This window comes from Geotrypetes seraphini, chromosome 1 (assembly GCF_902459505.1).
Source record: "Geotrypetes seraphini chromosome 1, aGeoSer1.1, whole genome shotgun sequence".
NCBI lineage: Eukaryota > Metazoa > Chordata > Amphibia > Gymnophiona > Dermophiidae > Geotrypetes > Geotrypetes seraphini.
In genome coordinates, this window is record NC_047084.1 from 514,434,168 (window position 1) to 514,450,722 (window position 16,555).

General features: G+C 44.3%; 1 protein-coding gene across 1 annotated transcript; it reads left to right on the forward strand.

Annotated features, from left to right (window-relative positions):
- Window positions 1-10,336: 10,336 nt before the first annotated feature.
- On the forward strand, window positions 10,337-12,306 carry GADD45G (growth arrest and DNA damage inducible gamma). The gene is made up of 4 exons (XM_033958489.1): window positions 10,337-10,504; window positions 11,027-11,128; window positions 11,260-11,473; window positions 11,639-12,306. Exons 1-4 carry the CDS (start codon window positions 10,452-10,454, stop codon window positions 11,747-11,749), a joined length of 480 nt encoding a protein of 159 aa, XP_033814380.1. The 5' UTR covers window positions 10,337-10,451; the 3' UTR covers window positions 11,750-12,306.
- The last annotated feature ends 4,249 nt before the right edge of the window (window positions 12,307-16,555 follow it).

Genomic DNA, 16,555 nt, shown 5'->3' on the forward strand with positions numbered 1-16,555 from the left:
TGCATTGAAAGCAGCGCATACACAAAGATCTCATGCATATTCATTGGGGAAATCCTGAAAACCCGACTGGATTGCGGCCCTCAAGGAGGGACTTTGAGACCCCTGCACTAAGGCCTCCGATTGTATTTGCCAACCCGAAGCTCTATATGGCTCACCGCGTGGTTTTCCATGCGGTCATACATTCTCCGATTCTGTCATGCAAGGCTCATTTGCATGCCAGAATTGGGTCGGTAGGATCGAACTGGAAAACCTGACAGGTGTCAGTAACTGCGTTACTGACAGGTCTGTCTATTGTTTTCATTTTTTCCTATGGACACAGATGTTGTGTGTGTGTAACACACACACAATATTTGGCCCATAAAAAAAATGCTGTGCCACCCTCCCCCAATGACAGCCCTCCCTGATGAACCCCCCCCGGAACCAGAATGGAGGCAGGAATGATGCCCACTCCCCCCTACCACCACAAAGCACCCTGCACTGACCCAGCCTGCAAGGCCCCACCAACCGACCTCTCCCCTTCCTCGATCCCCTTTCTTAAAAAAAAAATTTAAAAAAAGGCAGGAGGGATGCCCATTCCTTCCTACCACCGGATGCCACTTGGCCCCCCCTAACACCCACCCCTCCCCGCAACCTCCCTCGTACCGGGAAATTAGGCTGCCAGCAGGAGGGATGCCCAGTCCCTCCTGCTCCTCAGATCCACCATTCCAAAATGGCGGACCTTCCCTTTCCTAGTGTTTCTGGTAGCAGGAGGGAGTGAGGCATCCCTCCTGCCAATTTTTTTTTTTTTTTTTTAGGAAGGGGAGTGGGGGAGTGGAAAGGTCAGTTTGCTGGGGCCTTGTTGGAGGGGGCAGGGGGTGTGGGCATCCCTCCTGATTTTGGCTGGCATGGGGGGGTTTTGTGATGGCAGGAGGGAGTGAGCATCCCTCTTGCTAATTTTGGCTTGTATGAGGGGTTGGTTCACAGTTACAGAAGGGAGTAGGCATCCCTCCTGCCTTCATTCTGGTTCCAGGGTGGGTCGTTGGGGGTGCATTGTCAGGGAGGGCCATCAATGATGGAGGGAGGGGGTGTACAGAACAGCATTTCTTTTTTAATGGGACAGATATTATGTATGTGTAACAAATGCACATCTGTGCCATGAAAAAAAGAAGGCATGAAGCTCCAACAGCTGAGTAGCCGGAGGCTGCTTTGGGCCTTCCCCTGCCGTTCAGCTGTTCGGGCTTTCCCAAACCGGCTCTGCGCATGTGTCGAAGTCGCTCTCAGAATGACTGATGGAACAGGATTACAGTAAACCTACGTGCAAATCATTTGCATGGAAACTTGTTGGAACATCAGTTGCTGTTCCACAATCGGCCAAAAAAATTGATCTTAGCGAGTGTGTTTAGTGTGTCTAGTTCTGAATTTCAGTGATGGATCATTTGCTAATCTCCAGTAAATTCCACTGTTGGAGAATCAACGGGGCACTGCCTAGCCAGCAACTTGGGCATTTTGAAGAACTGGTACGCTCCTATACTGCATACCATGTCAGGGAGTAGTGGCTGGAAGCAACAAGCAGGGACCCTCCCTGATTTTGACCTCAAATCCTTTGTGGCGCTTTGTGCCACACTGCCTCCCTGACCCATCTTGCTAAGAACTGGAACAAACTTAGCTAAGGTTGTTCCTATTTTTGACCTGCTTTTGGTGACTCATTAAGGTAAAGATGTTGGAAAGGCGAGACTCCAGAGACATTCACAGTCTGACTGCCACAGGAGCTGACTTCCTAGCAAGTATTTGTGTAGGAGGCTGTTTGGGCTAATGCACATGAGACTGAGTAAAAGGTCATGAACTTTTATGGAGGATTATGGCAGGAGATAAGACACGTCACGCTAAAACTTCACAGAAAGTGGTGCAAGTTTGCTTTTGGTGTTTCTCTTAACCAGAGAAAGACAAGGCTGAGCTGGTGGCTCACTGCGTGTGATTTCCAGCATAGGTCCTCAGCTCCCTGGGTCAGCCAGGGCTGGGGATACTGTGTGGGACAGTTTGCATGAGGATAGTGGCTGGATTTGGTGCCCATGATTGCACAGATCCTAGAGCACGGGTGCATTTCCCCTGGTTTGTTTTTTGTTTAAATTGTATTTTAATTGGCGCATTGTTTTGGCGTTTTTGTACACCGCCTAGAAGGCTTGATTGGGCGGTATAAGAAATTTTAAATAAACTTGAAACTTGCACAAGTTCAATCTTCAAGGGCTACAAACAAGTCAGGTTTTCAGGGTATCCCTAATGAAGAAATATGAGATAGCTTTGCAAATAATTGGGGTGGCAGGCTATTTCACTGTTTCCTCTAAGTTAAGAAGGAGTGTCTTCCACCTACAGTCCTGCCAGTGGTGGTGGGGGGTGTTTTTATACTATCACATTTTCAATAGTGAGGGACAGGCAAGTTCTGTGGGACTCTAGAGAATCTGCCCATAGCGATAGAAAACATACCGCCCCCTACTGGTAGCAATGCAGATGGGCTCCTGCTCAGCTTAGAGGAAACAGTAAGCATGCAGATGAAAAGCAGACCTGTTTGCAGCCCTTGAGGACTGAACTTGTACACGACTGTAAGCAGAGAGAGACCTGGTGTGTGGACCCCGGTCAAACTGTGACTTTAGTGGCTGGGCTAAAAGTAAAGGATAGGGCAGAGGTCTGCAACCTTTTTAAAGCCGAAGAGCCATTTTATCCTAAATGTTTGATCCAAAATTTACAAAGAGCCGCAATAGGTAGAGAAGGGGGTTTGAGATACGATTTTAATGCGATATGGGTATATATGCATTTAGCATAAAAACAATCTTTAAGTACTTATAGAAAATAAAGAAAAGCAATTTAATGAGCCTTTAACACTATTTCTGCACAGAGTTGTGTCACATCCAACATTACTTCCTCTCTCATCCCCGGGATCCTGTGCAGCGTCTTTCACCCCTGCCCACTAGCCCCATGTCCAACATTTCTCCTTCTATCACCCCTCTCCAACACCATGCTGCATCTCTCCCTCCTTTCCCTCCACCACCATGTCCAACACGCCTCCCTCTTGCATCTATTTCCATCTGTCCTTCTGTTCCCTCTTCACATCCACATCCAATATTTTTCCTCTCATCTCTCTCGTCCCCATGCATCTCTACCTCACTCCTCTCCCACCACCTCTCCCACCATGTCCAATAATTCTCCCTTTCTATGCCCAACAATTCTCCTCTTTCTTCTTTTCTTCATCTGCACCATCTCTCCCTCTCATTCAGACACTCGTGTCCAAAAATTCTCCCTATTTCTTCCCCCACCTCAGCATCTCTTTCCCTCCCATCCTCTGTCCTTCCATTCTATGTCCTAAGTTCATGCTCCCTCCCTCCCTTATGTGCCCTAAATTTGTGCCCCCCCCCTCCCGCAGTATGTACCTGTCTCCTGGAGACTCCTCCTCCTTCCTTTCAGGCAGGTGCATGTGTTTCTTCATAAAGCCACGAGCAGTGGTTTCTCTGATGTCAGCCCTCGAATAGCTATTGTTGGTCAGATGGAAGCCTTGTGGGTCAGCTGCGATTAGCGTATTCGAACTGCTGCCTGTGTTTTCTGAAGAAACATGTGTAGCTGCCTGAAAGGTACACATCACGGGATCCCCACAAGAGAAGAGCTATAGCCATGTGGTCAAAGAGCCACATGTGGCTCACGAGCCACAGATTGCCGACCCCTGGGATAGGGATAAGGAGAGAGCAGGATGTAGTATAGGGAAAAATAGCCAGATAGTAATGAAGACTAAGAGTGCCAGAGCCCAACCCTGCAGAGTCCAACTAAATTTTCAGCTCAGAGGAACAAGAGGAAGCCAGTAAGTCTAAAAAGAGAAAAAGAATAATACCAGAAACCTTGTCTTATTTAGGGGCTTGCTGCTGAGATGAGCAGTGATTTGGTGTTCTGGGTTAAAAGTTGGATGAACCCTTTGGGAAACTCCTGGAGCTTCTATTCTGAGTTCAGTCAAAAGCAACTAGAATCTTCTATTCAAAAAAATTCTTATATCCAAACTGGATCATCATTGACCTTTCTTTCAAATCATGTTCAGAATTAGATGTGGGCCTAGATTTTGCATTCCTGACCGGAAATGCTCAGAGAAAACTAAATAGTGAAAGCACAACTACTTTCTAAAAATGTTGCATGCTTCTATTCAGACTTTCTTCCAGAAACGCCCATGAACTGCACCTGGCTGGCTACAAGGATCATTGAGTTAGTGCTTGACCTGTGTCTTCTGTCTTGTATTCTTTTGCAGACAGTAGCTTCTGAGTGTTTGTTTTTCTACCTCCACTAGAGGGCACTCTAAGCGTTTGAAAAGTGAAATAAAGAGGCTGACAAGATGCAAAACCAAGACAGCGTTTTCTTTCAATGAATCACTATACAGTATATGTGTTCATTGTATATTTATGGCTGTATGTGACCATCCTATACTTATGTGTTGCATACACATATACACACAGAGAAGTCTGTTTTCTGAACCACAGTGACTCTCAAACCCAACGAAAGAAAACAAAAAAGTCCAGATGGAGAAACTTAAATGGGAATGCAAAGGCTTTCAGGGACTGATGCTCAGAAACTAGCACCAGAGTTAAAAGGTGTTAGTGCTGGATTTGCTTGTATAGTATACAGCACTGAATTAGAGAATGACACGGTAACAAAATTCATCACCATTCCCATCCCCGCGGATAACCGCGGGAAATAATCCCATGTCATTGTCTATTTCAACCTCAGTCCTTCTACACCAGCATTCTTCAAAGCAAAGCTTGAGGGTCAGTGGTTGAGGCCATTCATACTCTGATTCTTATGTGAGCCAAGGATAATGAAGCCATTGTGACATCACTGATGTGATTGGCTCTTAGGCACTGGTGGAATGAGGCATTATGACATCACAATAGCTGCTCTGGATACCAGAGACTGTCATTCTGTAGTGTCTGTTTCAACCTCAGTCCTTCTACACCAGCATTCTTCAAAGCAAAGTTTGCGGGTCAGTGGTTGTGCCCAATTATACTCTGATTCTTTCCTCTCTCCTTAAAGAATGACATGAAGATGGTTTCCCGCGGTTATCCGCGGGGACGGGAACGGTGATGAATTTTTTCACCGTGTCATTTTTTACACTGAATGCTCAGGAGGCTCGGGTGCGCAGCTAACAAGTGTGCATGAAAGATGGCTACAAATTGCATTCTAATGTATTTAAATGGTGCTTAGATAGATTGTGGGTCCACCGGGACAGACAGGGAAAAATGCTTGAGTACCTGATTAAATTCATGGAAACTGTTCTGAGCTCCCCTGGGAGAAAGGTATAGAAAACTGAATACATAAATAAATAATGACGTCAGTAGTAACTATTCCTTCCTAATGCTCAGAGGGTAGCACTGCAATGCCCAGAAGCCAAAAACCTACCACCAGTTCAAAGACAGTGTTGAGAGCTTTGGAGGGGAAGGGGTGGGGGTGGGGGGAGAGGATTTTTTTCCCCTCACATTAAACTGCAGGGTTTGCCTTCTTTTGGAAGCGGAAGGAAGCCTGTGCACGGTGATGCCAGATACTTTAAAAAAAAAAAAAATCCCGCCCATTTACCTTGAAAAAGTAGCCCAATGTATTTCTTCATATTCCCAAGAGTATATAAGGTTAAAAAATTACCTGTACTAGATGGAGGCCCTTTCTTTCTTTCTTTTTTTTTTTAAGTTGTTTATTCATTTTTATAACTTACATCAAGTGCATCAAAAAGTAACCACGTTTTATCTTAAATACATCACTTGAAATTCTACATTTCTTCATATTAAATAAAATTTACCCCCTTCCCTCCCATCCTTACAATACCTCATACCGTATAATAAAATTCCCCTCCCCCACCCCCATTCTTTCATTTGTACAAATCAGGGAAAATAATACCAGTTCATTGCAATAATTTGTTAATGGCCGCCACACATCTTGAAATGTAGGCCCTTTCTTATTAAGGTGCGCTAGGCGTTTTAGTGCACGTTTATCGCGTGCTAAATCAACGCATGCGCTAAACGCATGTGTCCAGAGGAAAACATGCACACTTTAGCGTTTAGCGCATGCTAAAAAGCATAGCGCACCTTAGTAAAAGAGGGGTGTGAGTATTCCTGAGAGTATCATAAAGATAAACTTTTCCAATGTCAGGATTTACACTACTCAGGATGTCTGTTTCAGAAAAGTGCTCTATTTGGGCATCACTCCACTGGAAAGATTAGGGTGATTCATCTTCTTAATTCACCCCTTGAATGTGAAACTGGCAAGGGATATCAGACTCTGTGCCAACTTAGGAAAAAGAAATGTTTATGTTTCTATATTGTAGACATTTATCATTCAAAAAGGGGTTGCTCCTGCTACATGAACAGTGGCGTACTAAGGGGGGAGAGATTGTGAGGAGGCAGTCCGTCCTGGGTGCCATGTTAGTGGGGGCGCTGGCACCCCTTCTCCTTTCCACCCACTCTGCCTCTTGCCTTCCTCCCCTCACCACGCACACCCCCTTCCCTTTCCCCCCAACAACTTCAGCGTGTTCCTCGCAACTGCGTCAGCTCTCCTGTTGATGTCACTTCTGGGTGCCTTGCATAGGAAGTGACATCAGAGGGAGACTCGCCGTGGGTCGCAAGGAGCATGTTGAAGTCATTACCCGCAGCGATGAGTAAAGGGGAAGTGAACAGAGGCTGTGTGCGGCAGAGGGGATCGGGGAAGGCGCGAGGGGGGGCACCTCTCCCCCTCGCTATACCGCTGCACATGTAACCAGTGCTATTTGAGCATGTATTTTAGGAACAGGCTCTACTTCGGCAGATCTTGTTCTAAAATATAGCAGGACATGAGACATTCCACCCTGGATGTGCTTTCTAAAATGTCAGGTACACTACTAAAGCTGCAGTGTCTCAGTTCTGGATGTGCTTTTCCAACATAGAAAAATGAAGTCAGATAAAGACCATATGGCCTCTATGCAGGTCTGCCTATCCACGCCATCTATTTTCTCTTTCACTTCTTTAGAGATCCTATGTACTTGTCCCATGCTTTCGTGAATTCAAATACATATTTCATCTCCACCAACTCCACCAGGAGGCCGTTCCATGCATTCACCCCTCTTTCTGTGGAAAAGTATTTTCTGAGGTTTTTCTTTAATTCTTTATTGATTTTCAAATTTTGACAGTGCAATATAACTATATTAAACATAAGCATTATACATACATTACCAATCCTTTTCTCCCTCCCTTCCTCACATGACTATTACACTGCATATGCATATATTATTGCAATATTATAGATAAATACCTTTAGCAATCCCAACCCACTAGGCCACTCCTCCACCAGAGAAAAGCCTAGTGAGGACCTTAAGAGAGTGGAGACTACACCCAAGCTGTGGGTTCAAATGCACACTGCTCCCTGGTCAAGTTGCTTAATCCCTCCATTGCTCCAGGTACACTAGACAGTTTGTAAGCCTGCCAGGACAGGGAAAAATATTTGAGTACCTGAACAAATTCATGTAACCTGTTCTGAGCTCCCTGAGGAGAACAGTGTAGGAAACTGAATAAATAAATTTACAGCACCAAGAGGAGGAAAAAATGAAGAACGTAAGAGTTGTGTACTAGGTCAGACCTAGAGTCCATCTAGCCCAGTATCCTAATTCCATCTTTAGCAAGTCCAGGTTATAAATTCCAAAAGGTACCAAAACCCCACGCTACCAATCCCAGGACAAGCAGTGGCTTTCCCCAATTGTCTACCTTAATAACAATTCAAACTTTTTTTTTTTAAACCCGGATACTTTAACTATCACTTCCTCTAGCAATTAGTTTTACAGTTTAACCAGAGCTTCACCTTTAACCAAGCCATGGTAGAGGTTTGTACCGTGGCCTGGAACGCTAAATGCTCTGATGCGCATAGAATTCCCATGAACATCAGAGCATTTAGCGCTTTGGGGCACAGTAGAAACCTCTACTGAGGCTTAGTAAAAGTGGGCCTATATGTTGAGTGAAAAAAAACAACAACACATTGTTCCTATGCAACTTCATGAAGTGCTCCTTAGTCTTTTTCCTTTAATAAACAATTTATTTATTAACCATCTTTTCATGAAGATTGCAATACATTGAATATTAATCAGCTACTCTTCAGCATTTTCCTGCCAGGCTCTCAATCTATCTTTGGTACCTGAGGCTATGGAGGGTTAGGTGACTTGCCCAGAGCCATAGGGAGAAGGCCGGGATTGAACTTGTAACTAAAGGGTGCTAAGCAGGAGTTCTAAGCACTAGGGCCAACTCCCATTTCACTCCATTCAATATTTCGTAGACCCCTATCATAGGGAGAAATGGAAGGCCTCAGATGGAGAGGTGTGTGTAAGAAACAGAAAGGAGAGAATGACAAAAGAGGTTCAGAGGATCATAAGTCACACCACCATCTGTGTTGTGCCCCACCCCCAGTTTAAAAAACCTAAAAAAAAAAAATCCTCACTAGCTATGTAGGCCATCTGTGAAAATCACCCAAATTTCTTTACCCAAATATGCCAGATTGAAAAAGTGTTCAATGTTTCACCCTGCCTGACATAAGAATTTTTTTTTAAGGACTGCCCTGTATTAAAGTTGCCAAACCATTAAAGTTTTGGTAAAACCGAAATAACTGAATGTTAAAATAAAAAAAACAACCAAGCTACACACATCCAGATTTTACAATATTTTCATAAATTTGGAGGTCAAAAGAGTGCAAGGCCAATTTAACATCCATTATATCCCCCCCCTCACATTCATCCAGGATGTTTACACAGGTAATGAAACGATTTTGCAGAAATCAGGTTTAACTGAAGTCCTGAAAGACAGCGCCAAGCTCATCAAAAATTCTAGTTAGAATTGCGAGGTAGCGTTCATCCAGTAGATGGCGCTACCGATCAGTCAGGCTGACAGCTGCTGTGGCACCTTAGATAAGATACAAAGACACTCTGCAGAGAATCTGGGAATTAAACACCCTGTATTACAGCAAGATCACGGGTTAAAGTTACCGGGCCTGCATGGCTGGCATGTGAATCATCCTTCATTCCGAGCATTGCCTTTAGCTTACAGTGTGCAGTAAAAATAAAAAGTAATCTCTGCACTCCTCAATAGCCAACGACAGGCTGCATTTCAGGCGTGAAGCTCGATCAACCGGTTTTATTTTCTTGCGAAAATATTTAAACTTTCTCCCTCCCCGAGTAATCCAGATGCCTCCTCAAATTGTAATTCCATGACAATTCTATTATTTTAGCAGCGATCGTGTGTAAAGCTTTAACCCCCCTCCCCCTCTGCCATAAAGAACATCGAAGTCGGGGGTTGGGGGTTGGGGGGGGGGGGTGCAGTGTCACATAATGGCTTGAAGTTGCACTTTGTAAGCGTGTGCCAGTGCAGACATTCATTTGTAACAGATTGCAAGGGGCGATGCGTTTGTCTTTCCCCTCTAACAATCCCTACCCCAGCGGCAGGTGGACAGTGTTGCTATGAGGAGAAAAAAGGATCAATTGTCTTGACTCCAAACTGCCACACGCCAGATCTCCCCCCATTGTCTCCTTTCTCCTATACAAATGCAAAGTAGAAGCGTGTGCCATGCACAATCTGCTCCGAGCAGAAGCTCATTGCGTATGCAGGCTTGCGTCCTGCACGAAAATGTGCCTGGATGTCTGTGTGGATTCTCAACTTTTTGTTGGGGGTGGAAGAGATGAGAGATGTATTTTTTTTTTTTCCAAAAAAAGAACGTTCCATCTGTCTTTTAATCCATATATGGTTCTTAAGCTTGCACTTTTACTACACTTCACGATAAAGCTACCACTTATTGATCCCCTGAGTTCTGGGCAACTCTTAGCACTTCTGTCACACTTTCCTCCATTTAGGATAGTGCATTTGCATAAGCTTGCAGGCTGCCCTGTGATCGCCTTTGCACAAATTTATCATGCCAGGATTTGCAACAGTATGATGAAAGCAATTGCAACTTTCTAGTCTTTTATATATATAAATATATAATTCTCTCTCTCTTGTCTAGATTAAAACTGCAGGCTCAGGCTCGGGCTCCAGTCTGCCCGGTAACACCATAACAAAAGCAGCAGACTTCAGGCTTTGTAATTCCCCCTCCTCCCCCGCCTCCTCCTCCCCCCCCCCCCCAGCTCACAACCCATCGCCTGCTCTCCCTCCCCCCTCCCCCTGCCGCCCCCACGTGGCTTTCCGGCACGAGCCAGAACACTCTTCTTATGTCACATTATCATACTGACTGATCCGCCCCTGCAGTCTTGGCCAATCAGCTGCCAGGGGTTCCACCCCCTCGGGAAAGCGAGCCGAACAGGGTATAAATACCGGCACTGTCGGTTCAGTCCCAGTACACCGGGAACTTCTCTTAAGGATTTGTCTGTTTGTGGATCTTAAAGCCTCTGTTGTGTTGGTTTTTTTTTTGCCTCTTTGGTTTTTGTGGATTACTTTGCTGTTATTCAAAACATCATGACTCTGGAAGAAGTTCACGGACAAGAAAGCAACGTGGAAAGCATTGAAAGGTGAATGTCTCTGAAGGGCTCAGGAGGCAGGTGTTGTAAAAAGGGATCGTGCAGGATCTTCTAGTGGAAAATTTGGGTGGTATCTATCGGTGGCCGTGCAGCCTCTGTAAAATTTGGATAATGTGGACGCTGCAGGATTTGCTTCTTGTGGAAAAAAAATTTGAGGAGAGCATGGATGGGGTAATGTGTAGGATCTGCTTTTTAGGGTGAAATTTGAGGGATCATTGGGGTACCCTTCAGGATGCGCTCCCTGATGCAGGGGTGCTGGTGTTTCACTGTATCTGACCGAAATGCTGGGAATTTCTGCATTAGAGGATAGGGGAAGCGATGCACAGAGTATTTTTTTTCTTCTCTGCAAGGGGGGGGGGGGAGGAGTAAATAGTAAATGTCGGGCAAAGTTTGGCAATAGCTGACGGTAGGAGAGTGCTTTCGCAAGGTCTTTTATAGTTTGTGACGTTCTTGATCTGTGGGTCGGGACATCCTGGTCTGAGACTTTTTTTTTCTCTACTTTCTGCCTTGCAGGATGCACAGCGCTGGCAAAGCCCTGCACGAGCTGCTGGTTTCTGCTCAGAGACAGGACTGCATGACCGTGGGAGTCTACGAGTCTGCCAAAGTGATGAATATGTAAGTATCAATTCTCACCGATTCTCCTACTCCCACCGCTTTCACATGCCTTTTATCTGCAAGCTTTAAAGAAACCGAGCATGGGATACTAATGATTTTTTTTTCTGTTATTTTTTTTTTTTTCATTGCAGTGATCCAGACAATGTCACTTTCTGCGTGCTGGCTGCAGACGAGGAAGACGAGGGCGACATTGCTTTGCAGATTCACTTCACTCTTATTCAAGCCTTCTGTTGTGAGAATGACATTAACATCGTGAGGCTGCATGACATGCAGAAGCTGGCCCAGCTGTTGGGCAGTAGCGATGAGTCTGGAGAGCCCCGGGACCTGCACTGCATCCTCATCACGGTGAGCGTTTGGGTCGCTTCGGGTAGTGAGGGGGAGGGAACTGGCTTGCTGCCCAGACTGCTAGAGCTCAGTAAATAGCAACTTTTTTTTTTTTCCTTTGAAAGATCTTTGTTGGCAGGAGCTTGCACTCATGAACTCTCTTCTTTTTTTTTTTTCTTTTCTCAGAATCCTAATGCAGATGCCTGGAAGGACCCTGCCCTGGAAAAGCTCGGCCTCTTTTGTGAAGAAAGCCGCAGTGTGAATGACTGGGTGCCTGCGCTAACCCTCCCCGAGTGAAAAAAACCCAGTGCGGGCGCACTAGGCGGGCTGAATCTTGCTGCGGTGTAGCTGCGGCACTTGTACGGAGGGGAGGAGAGGATCCATCGCCTCCTCGACTGGAATAAAAAGCTGGCTGAGATCAGATTGAAGTTGATTTCTGATGGGGCTGCCTGTTGGCTCTTGTGGAGCAAGGGAAGGAGTACTCGGAGGCAGGAGGGATGGTGCGTGCCGGCATGCTAAAGTGTGCTGATAAGAGAGGACTCTTGGACTGGGTGCTGGCGGATAGAAGTGAATCCAGTGACGGAAGAGCTTGCAGAGGAGACTTGGAAGGCGAAACAACTGTTTGGAAGCTATTCTGCACACTCACAAGCTGACTGGAGAAATTGGAAGAGCATTTTATGAACTTTTAAGAGACTTTTTGTAGACTCAAAATACCGAACATTTACATGTCTTACAAACTGAAATGAGAATTTTTTTTATTGCTGGAATAACTTTGCAGTTATCTGTATTGCACTTATTTGAAGGCAAAAAAAAAAAAAGCTTCACATCAAGTATTGCAATAAATATCTTTAAAATGTGAACACTGTTTCTTGCTTTCACTTGGTGGGGGTTATGCTGTTTGACCTGACATGTTTTGAGCAGAATCCTCTGCCCGTCTAACAAATGGAAAGTAACAGGCTTAGGGCTGCAGTGTTCAGTGGCTACACTTTTTTTTTAACAAAAAAACTGCAGGTCACAAGTTAGACAGGGGGGGGTGCTGTTGGTTCTGAAGGCCAGGCAAAATTACAGCTCTTGGAGATGCAGTAGCCTTGCAGAGGTTAGTGGCACAGAAGCTGCTGCCTGCCATTCAGCTTGATTTGACCTTTTACCTTCTTAATTGCGGCAGCTGTTGATTGTGGCAGCTTGCAAGATGGAGGCACTGCATGCTTAATGAGCTCCTTTAAGGCTGTAGGTGGCCTTTGTATAATTTTATAAGTTCAGTCCCTTAAAAAAAATCCAACTACTAGGGGAAAAGGCAGAATTTTAATACAGTATAATCTAGTCTTTTTCCCATTAGTTGTACCTATTTAAATATCAGTTGCACAAGAAAAAAGCAAATTACTACTTTTGAAAGTGCCTTAAAACTAACAGAAACCTCCATACTCTTAAATGCAATCTAGGACAGTTTTATAGCCGCACTGTAGCTCCAAACTATGCACCTGTTACAACTTTTAGGGAAAATATTTTACATACAAATAGCATGCATTTCCAGTAATTATGCATGTTTTATTAGTTGAGCTGCTTGACTTTCTGGCCACCATATGGTGCCACAATGGAAGCTGTCAGTGACTCAAAGAACAATATTGATTTTCTAGAAGCATAATTGGAAAAAATAAAAGGTAGATTTTCACAATAAGAATCTGTGAAAAAATTTGTACATTTAGGGCTCTTTTTACAAAGGTGCGCTAGCGTTTTTAGAGCGCGCTAGCCGAAAAATTGCCGCCTGCTTAAAAGGAGGCAGTATCGGCTAGTGTGTGCGGCACTTTAGCGCGTGCTAAAACCACTAGCGCATCTTTGTAAAAGGAGCCCTTAATATCATAATTTCAAATAGGGAAGCAATGGCAGTAAATATAGACTTTTAAGTACCAATTTGTTATTGGTTAAATATGTTCCTTGCTATTGATGGAATCTGGGTGGATTATGCTCTGGAAAAAATTCAAGTTCTTGGATTACAAGGATACGTGTTTTCCTAGGCAGTTCTATGTCTGCACTTGTTTGACGGCAGAGGAGGGGAGGAACAGTGACTGTTTGCATCAGAGTTTGCAGAGCGAACTGCTTTGGGAGAACTTCATTTCCTTGGGAAACCTGAACGCCAGGGTTCAACAAAATGTCATGCACATTTGATCCTGACAGGGAGGGAGAATCTGGTCACAAAATGTTTTTGGTCGATGAAGAGCTAAATCCATCATCTCATTTAAGACTCAATTCATACAAATTCATGAATTTGGAAGATTCTCAACTGTTGTTAACTTGAAGTACACGTGTGTGCACTTGTATCCCATGTTTCACAGAAGATTACCTCAGAGCTCCTTATTTCAGAGGGGGGGGGGAAAAAAAAAAGCTAAAAGATGGATTTTTAATCCAGATCAAAATCATACAATTCATTTTCAGTTGAATAGAGAGGGTCAAGCATATTCTAATGCCTTTCCAGATAACCCACTGCTCTTATGAGGCTTGAAAGCCTTCTGTTTACCCTAAGTGGCATCCCTGTCTCGTTTCTCCTCCTCCAGAGATCCGGTGCTGTCCCTTCACTTACTTCTATTTGCTGTCTGCAGCAATCTTCCAGTGACTGAGCCATTGTTCCCAAACGCCTTAAGAGATGGCACGGCTCAAACTCGCCAAGTGCCATGCAGGTGCTGGAAGTAAACAGATCAGCTGTGTTTGTGGGCTGTGCCAAGTGCAGGTTTCCCCCCCCCCCCCGAGAGGGAGAGAGTTAAAAAAAAAACCCCAGTGAGAATGTGCAGGAGAGAAAGCGTCGCGGGTGATAAGCTGGGAGAAGGGTGTGTGGGAAACAGGTTGAGAGGGATAGAACGTGTATGAGGGAGAGAGGCTTGGGGATGGGATTATGAGGGAGTTTAGTTCTGAGTCACTCTTGAGTTCATTGAGTGCCAGGGCTGGCCACATCATCAAAGCCCCCCCCCCTCCAACCCACACACCATTAGAGAGGGACCACCTACTACCTGGAGTACTAGTCAATGCTCTTGTCTTATACTGAAGGGTTTTTTATTTTTTTTTATTTTGCCAAAGTGATCTCTGTGGGGATAGGTGAACACTAATAGAACCTGAAAATGTATCAGCATACTTCATACTGGTATTTGTTTATATACCAGCTTACTAAGACCTTTGCTATGGAACCCAACCCAGAGTGTCTCACTAAGGATGATTAAACAGAGATGTTAAAAATAAAAAAACAACAACAACACAATTACATGAGAAGTGACTTATGGACAACGTGCTACACCGAGGATTTCAGCTTTGGCACAAACCAGCTCTCAGGAGTACTGTAATAAAAACAACCCTGAGTGATTGATTATAAACCCAAAACAAAGTATAGGACCTTGTTTTGTGATTGCAAACCAACTGATGCCAGTTGAACCCGAGAGCAAGAAGCACAAAATCCTTGCCCACACTTCAATTACCACACTGCCTCATTCGACTGGTGTGCAGCCGATCAGTGGGGTAAGTAGATAATGAAAGGGAAACTTTGAGATACGGTTATTTTATGTATTAAAAACTTTATATACCACATATAACTGCGGTTTCCATATCACAACCACAAAAAAAACAGGGAGGAATGGAGGGAAGCATAGTGCAAAAATTCAAAAATATCACTCCAAAACAAAAGCACCACACAAGCCAAGAAAGCTAGCTTATTACTTAAGCGAAAGAAAAGCTTCAGACAAACGGAGAGGTGGACTCACACTCTTCCACCAAAGCATCATAGGCACAAAACTTTTGCACAAGTTTAAAGTTAGCAGGTGGGAGCAAAAAAAAAAATAGCCGAGAATGATTAATGGTAAAAACCACTGAACACAAACAGGCCAGGCCTGTTTTGGAGTGATATTTTTGAATTTTTGTTTCCATATCACATACATGAATAGGAATAGAGCACAAGTTCAATTAATTCAGAAATACAATCAAACTTTAAATCATACATTGCTATCAAAAGGGTTCTAAAAGGCAGTTATCAACTGAAATATACCTTAGCATACGAAGGCATTGGTAAATAATTGAGTTTTCAGCATTTTCTTAAAATTCATTCTCCCCATACAAAACCGCAGGATATCAGGCATAAGAACATAAGAAGTTGAACATAAGAAGTTGCCTCCGCTGAGGCAGACCAGAGGTCCATCTTGCCCAGCGGTCCGCTCCCGCGGGGCCCATCAGGCCTATTGCCTGAACAGTGGTCTCTGACTAAATTTATAAATTACCTCTAATCCTATCCCTACGCCAGCCACAAATATTGATACTCCGAGCCTAGTCGACATTCTACCCTCCAAACTTAATTTCATCCCATTTTTACAGAACTTAAGACTGACCCGCTTATAGCAGTGCCAGACTGGATTGCTATTATCATTACTGCACCTTTTGCTTTCCCTTAGCTAGTTTGTGACCTGTAGTGAATGTGACAGAGGAAGAATAAGATGTGAAACAGCACATTTTCCACAGCTCTACATAGAAACAGAAACACTATGGCAGATAAAAGGCCAAATGGACCATCCACAGCATCCACTATCTCCTCCTCTCCATAACCTATCCCATATTTGAATTCAGAAAGAGTCTTTGTCTCCACCACCTCTACCGGGAGACTATTCCATGCATCTACCACCCTTTGTAAAAAAGTATTTCCTTACATTACTCCTGAGCCTATCACCGCTTAACTTCATCCTGTGCCCTCTCACTCTGGAGCTTCCTTTCAACTGAAAGAGACTGGTCTCATGCCTATTTATGCCACATAGGTATTTAAAGATCTCTATCATATCTCCCCTCTCCTGCCTTTCCTTCAAAGTATACATATTGAGATCTTTTAAGTCTTCCCCATAAACCTTATGACAAATCACTAGCCATTTTAGTAGCCTTCCTCTGGACTGACTCCGTCCTGTTTCTATCTTTGTACCACCCCATCACTAAACTGCAGAACACAAAGCACACTCACCAAAGGTTGGGGGGTGCAGAAAGGAAGGGGGGCATGGGGAAAGAGTGCACTTTTCACTTGCATAGTACAGCCATCCTTTGGTTGACATCTCATTGGAGCAGTGACCAATCTCACCAGTGGTATAAGAT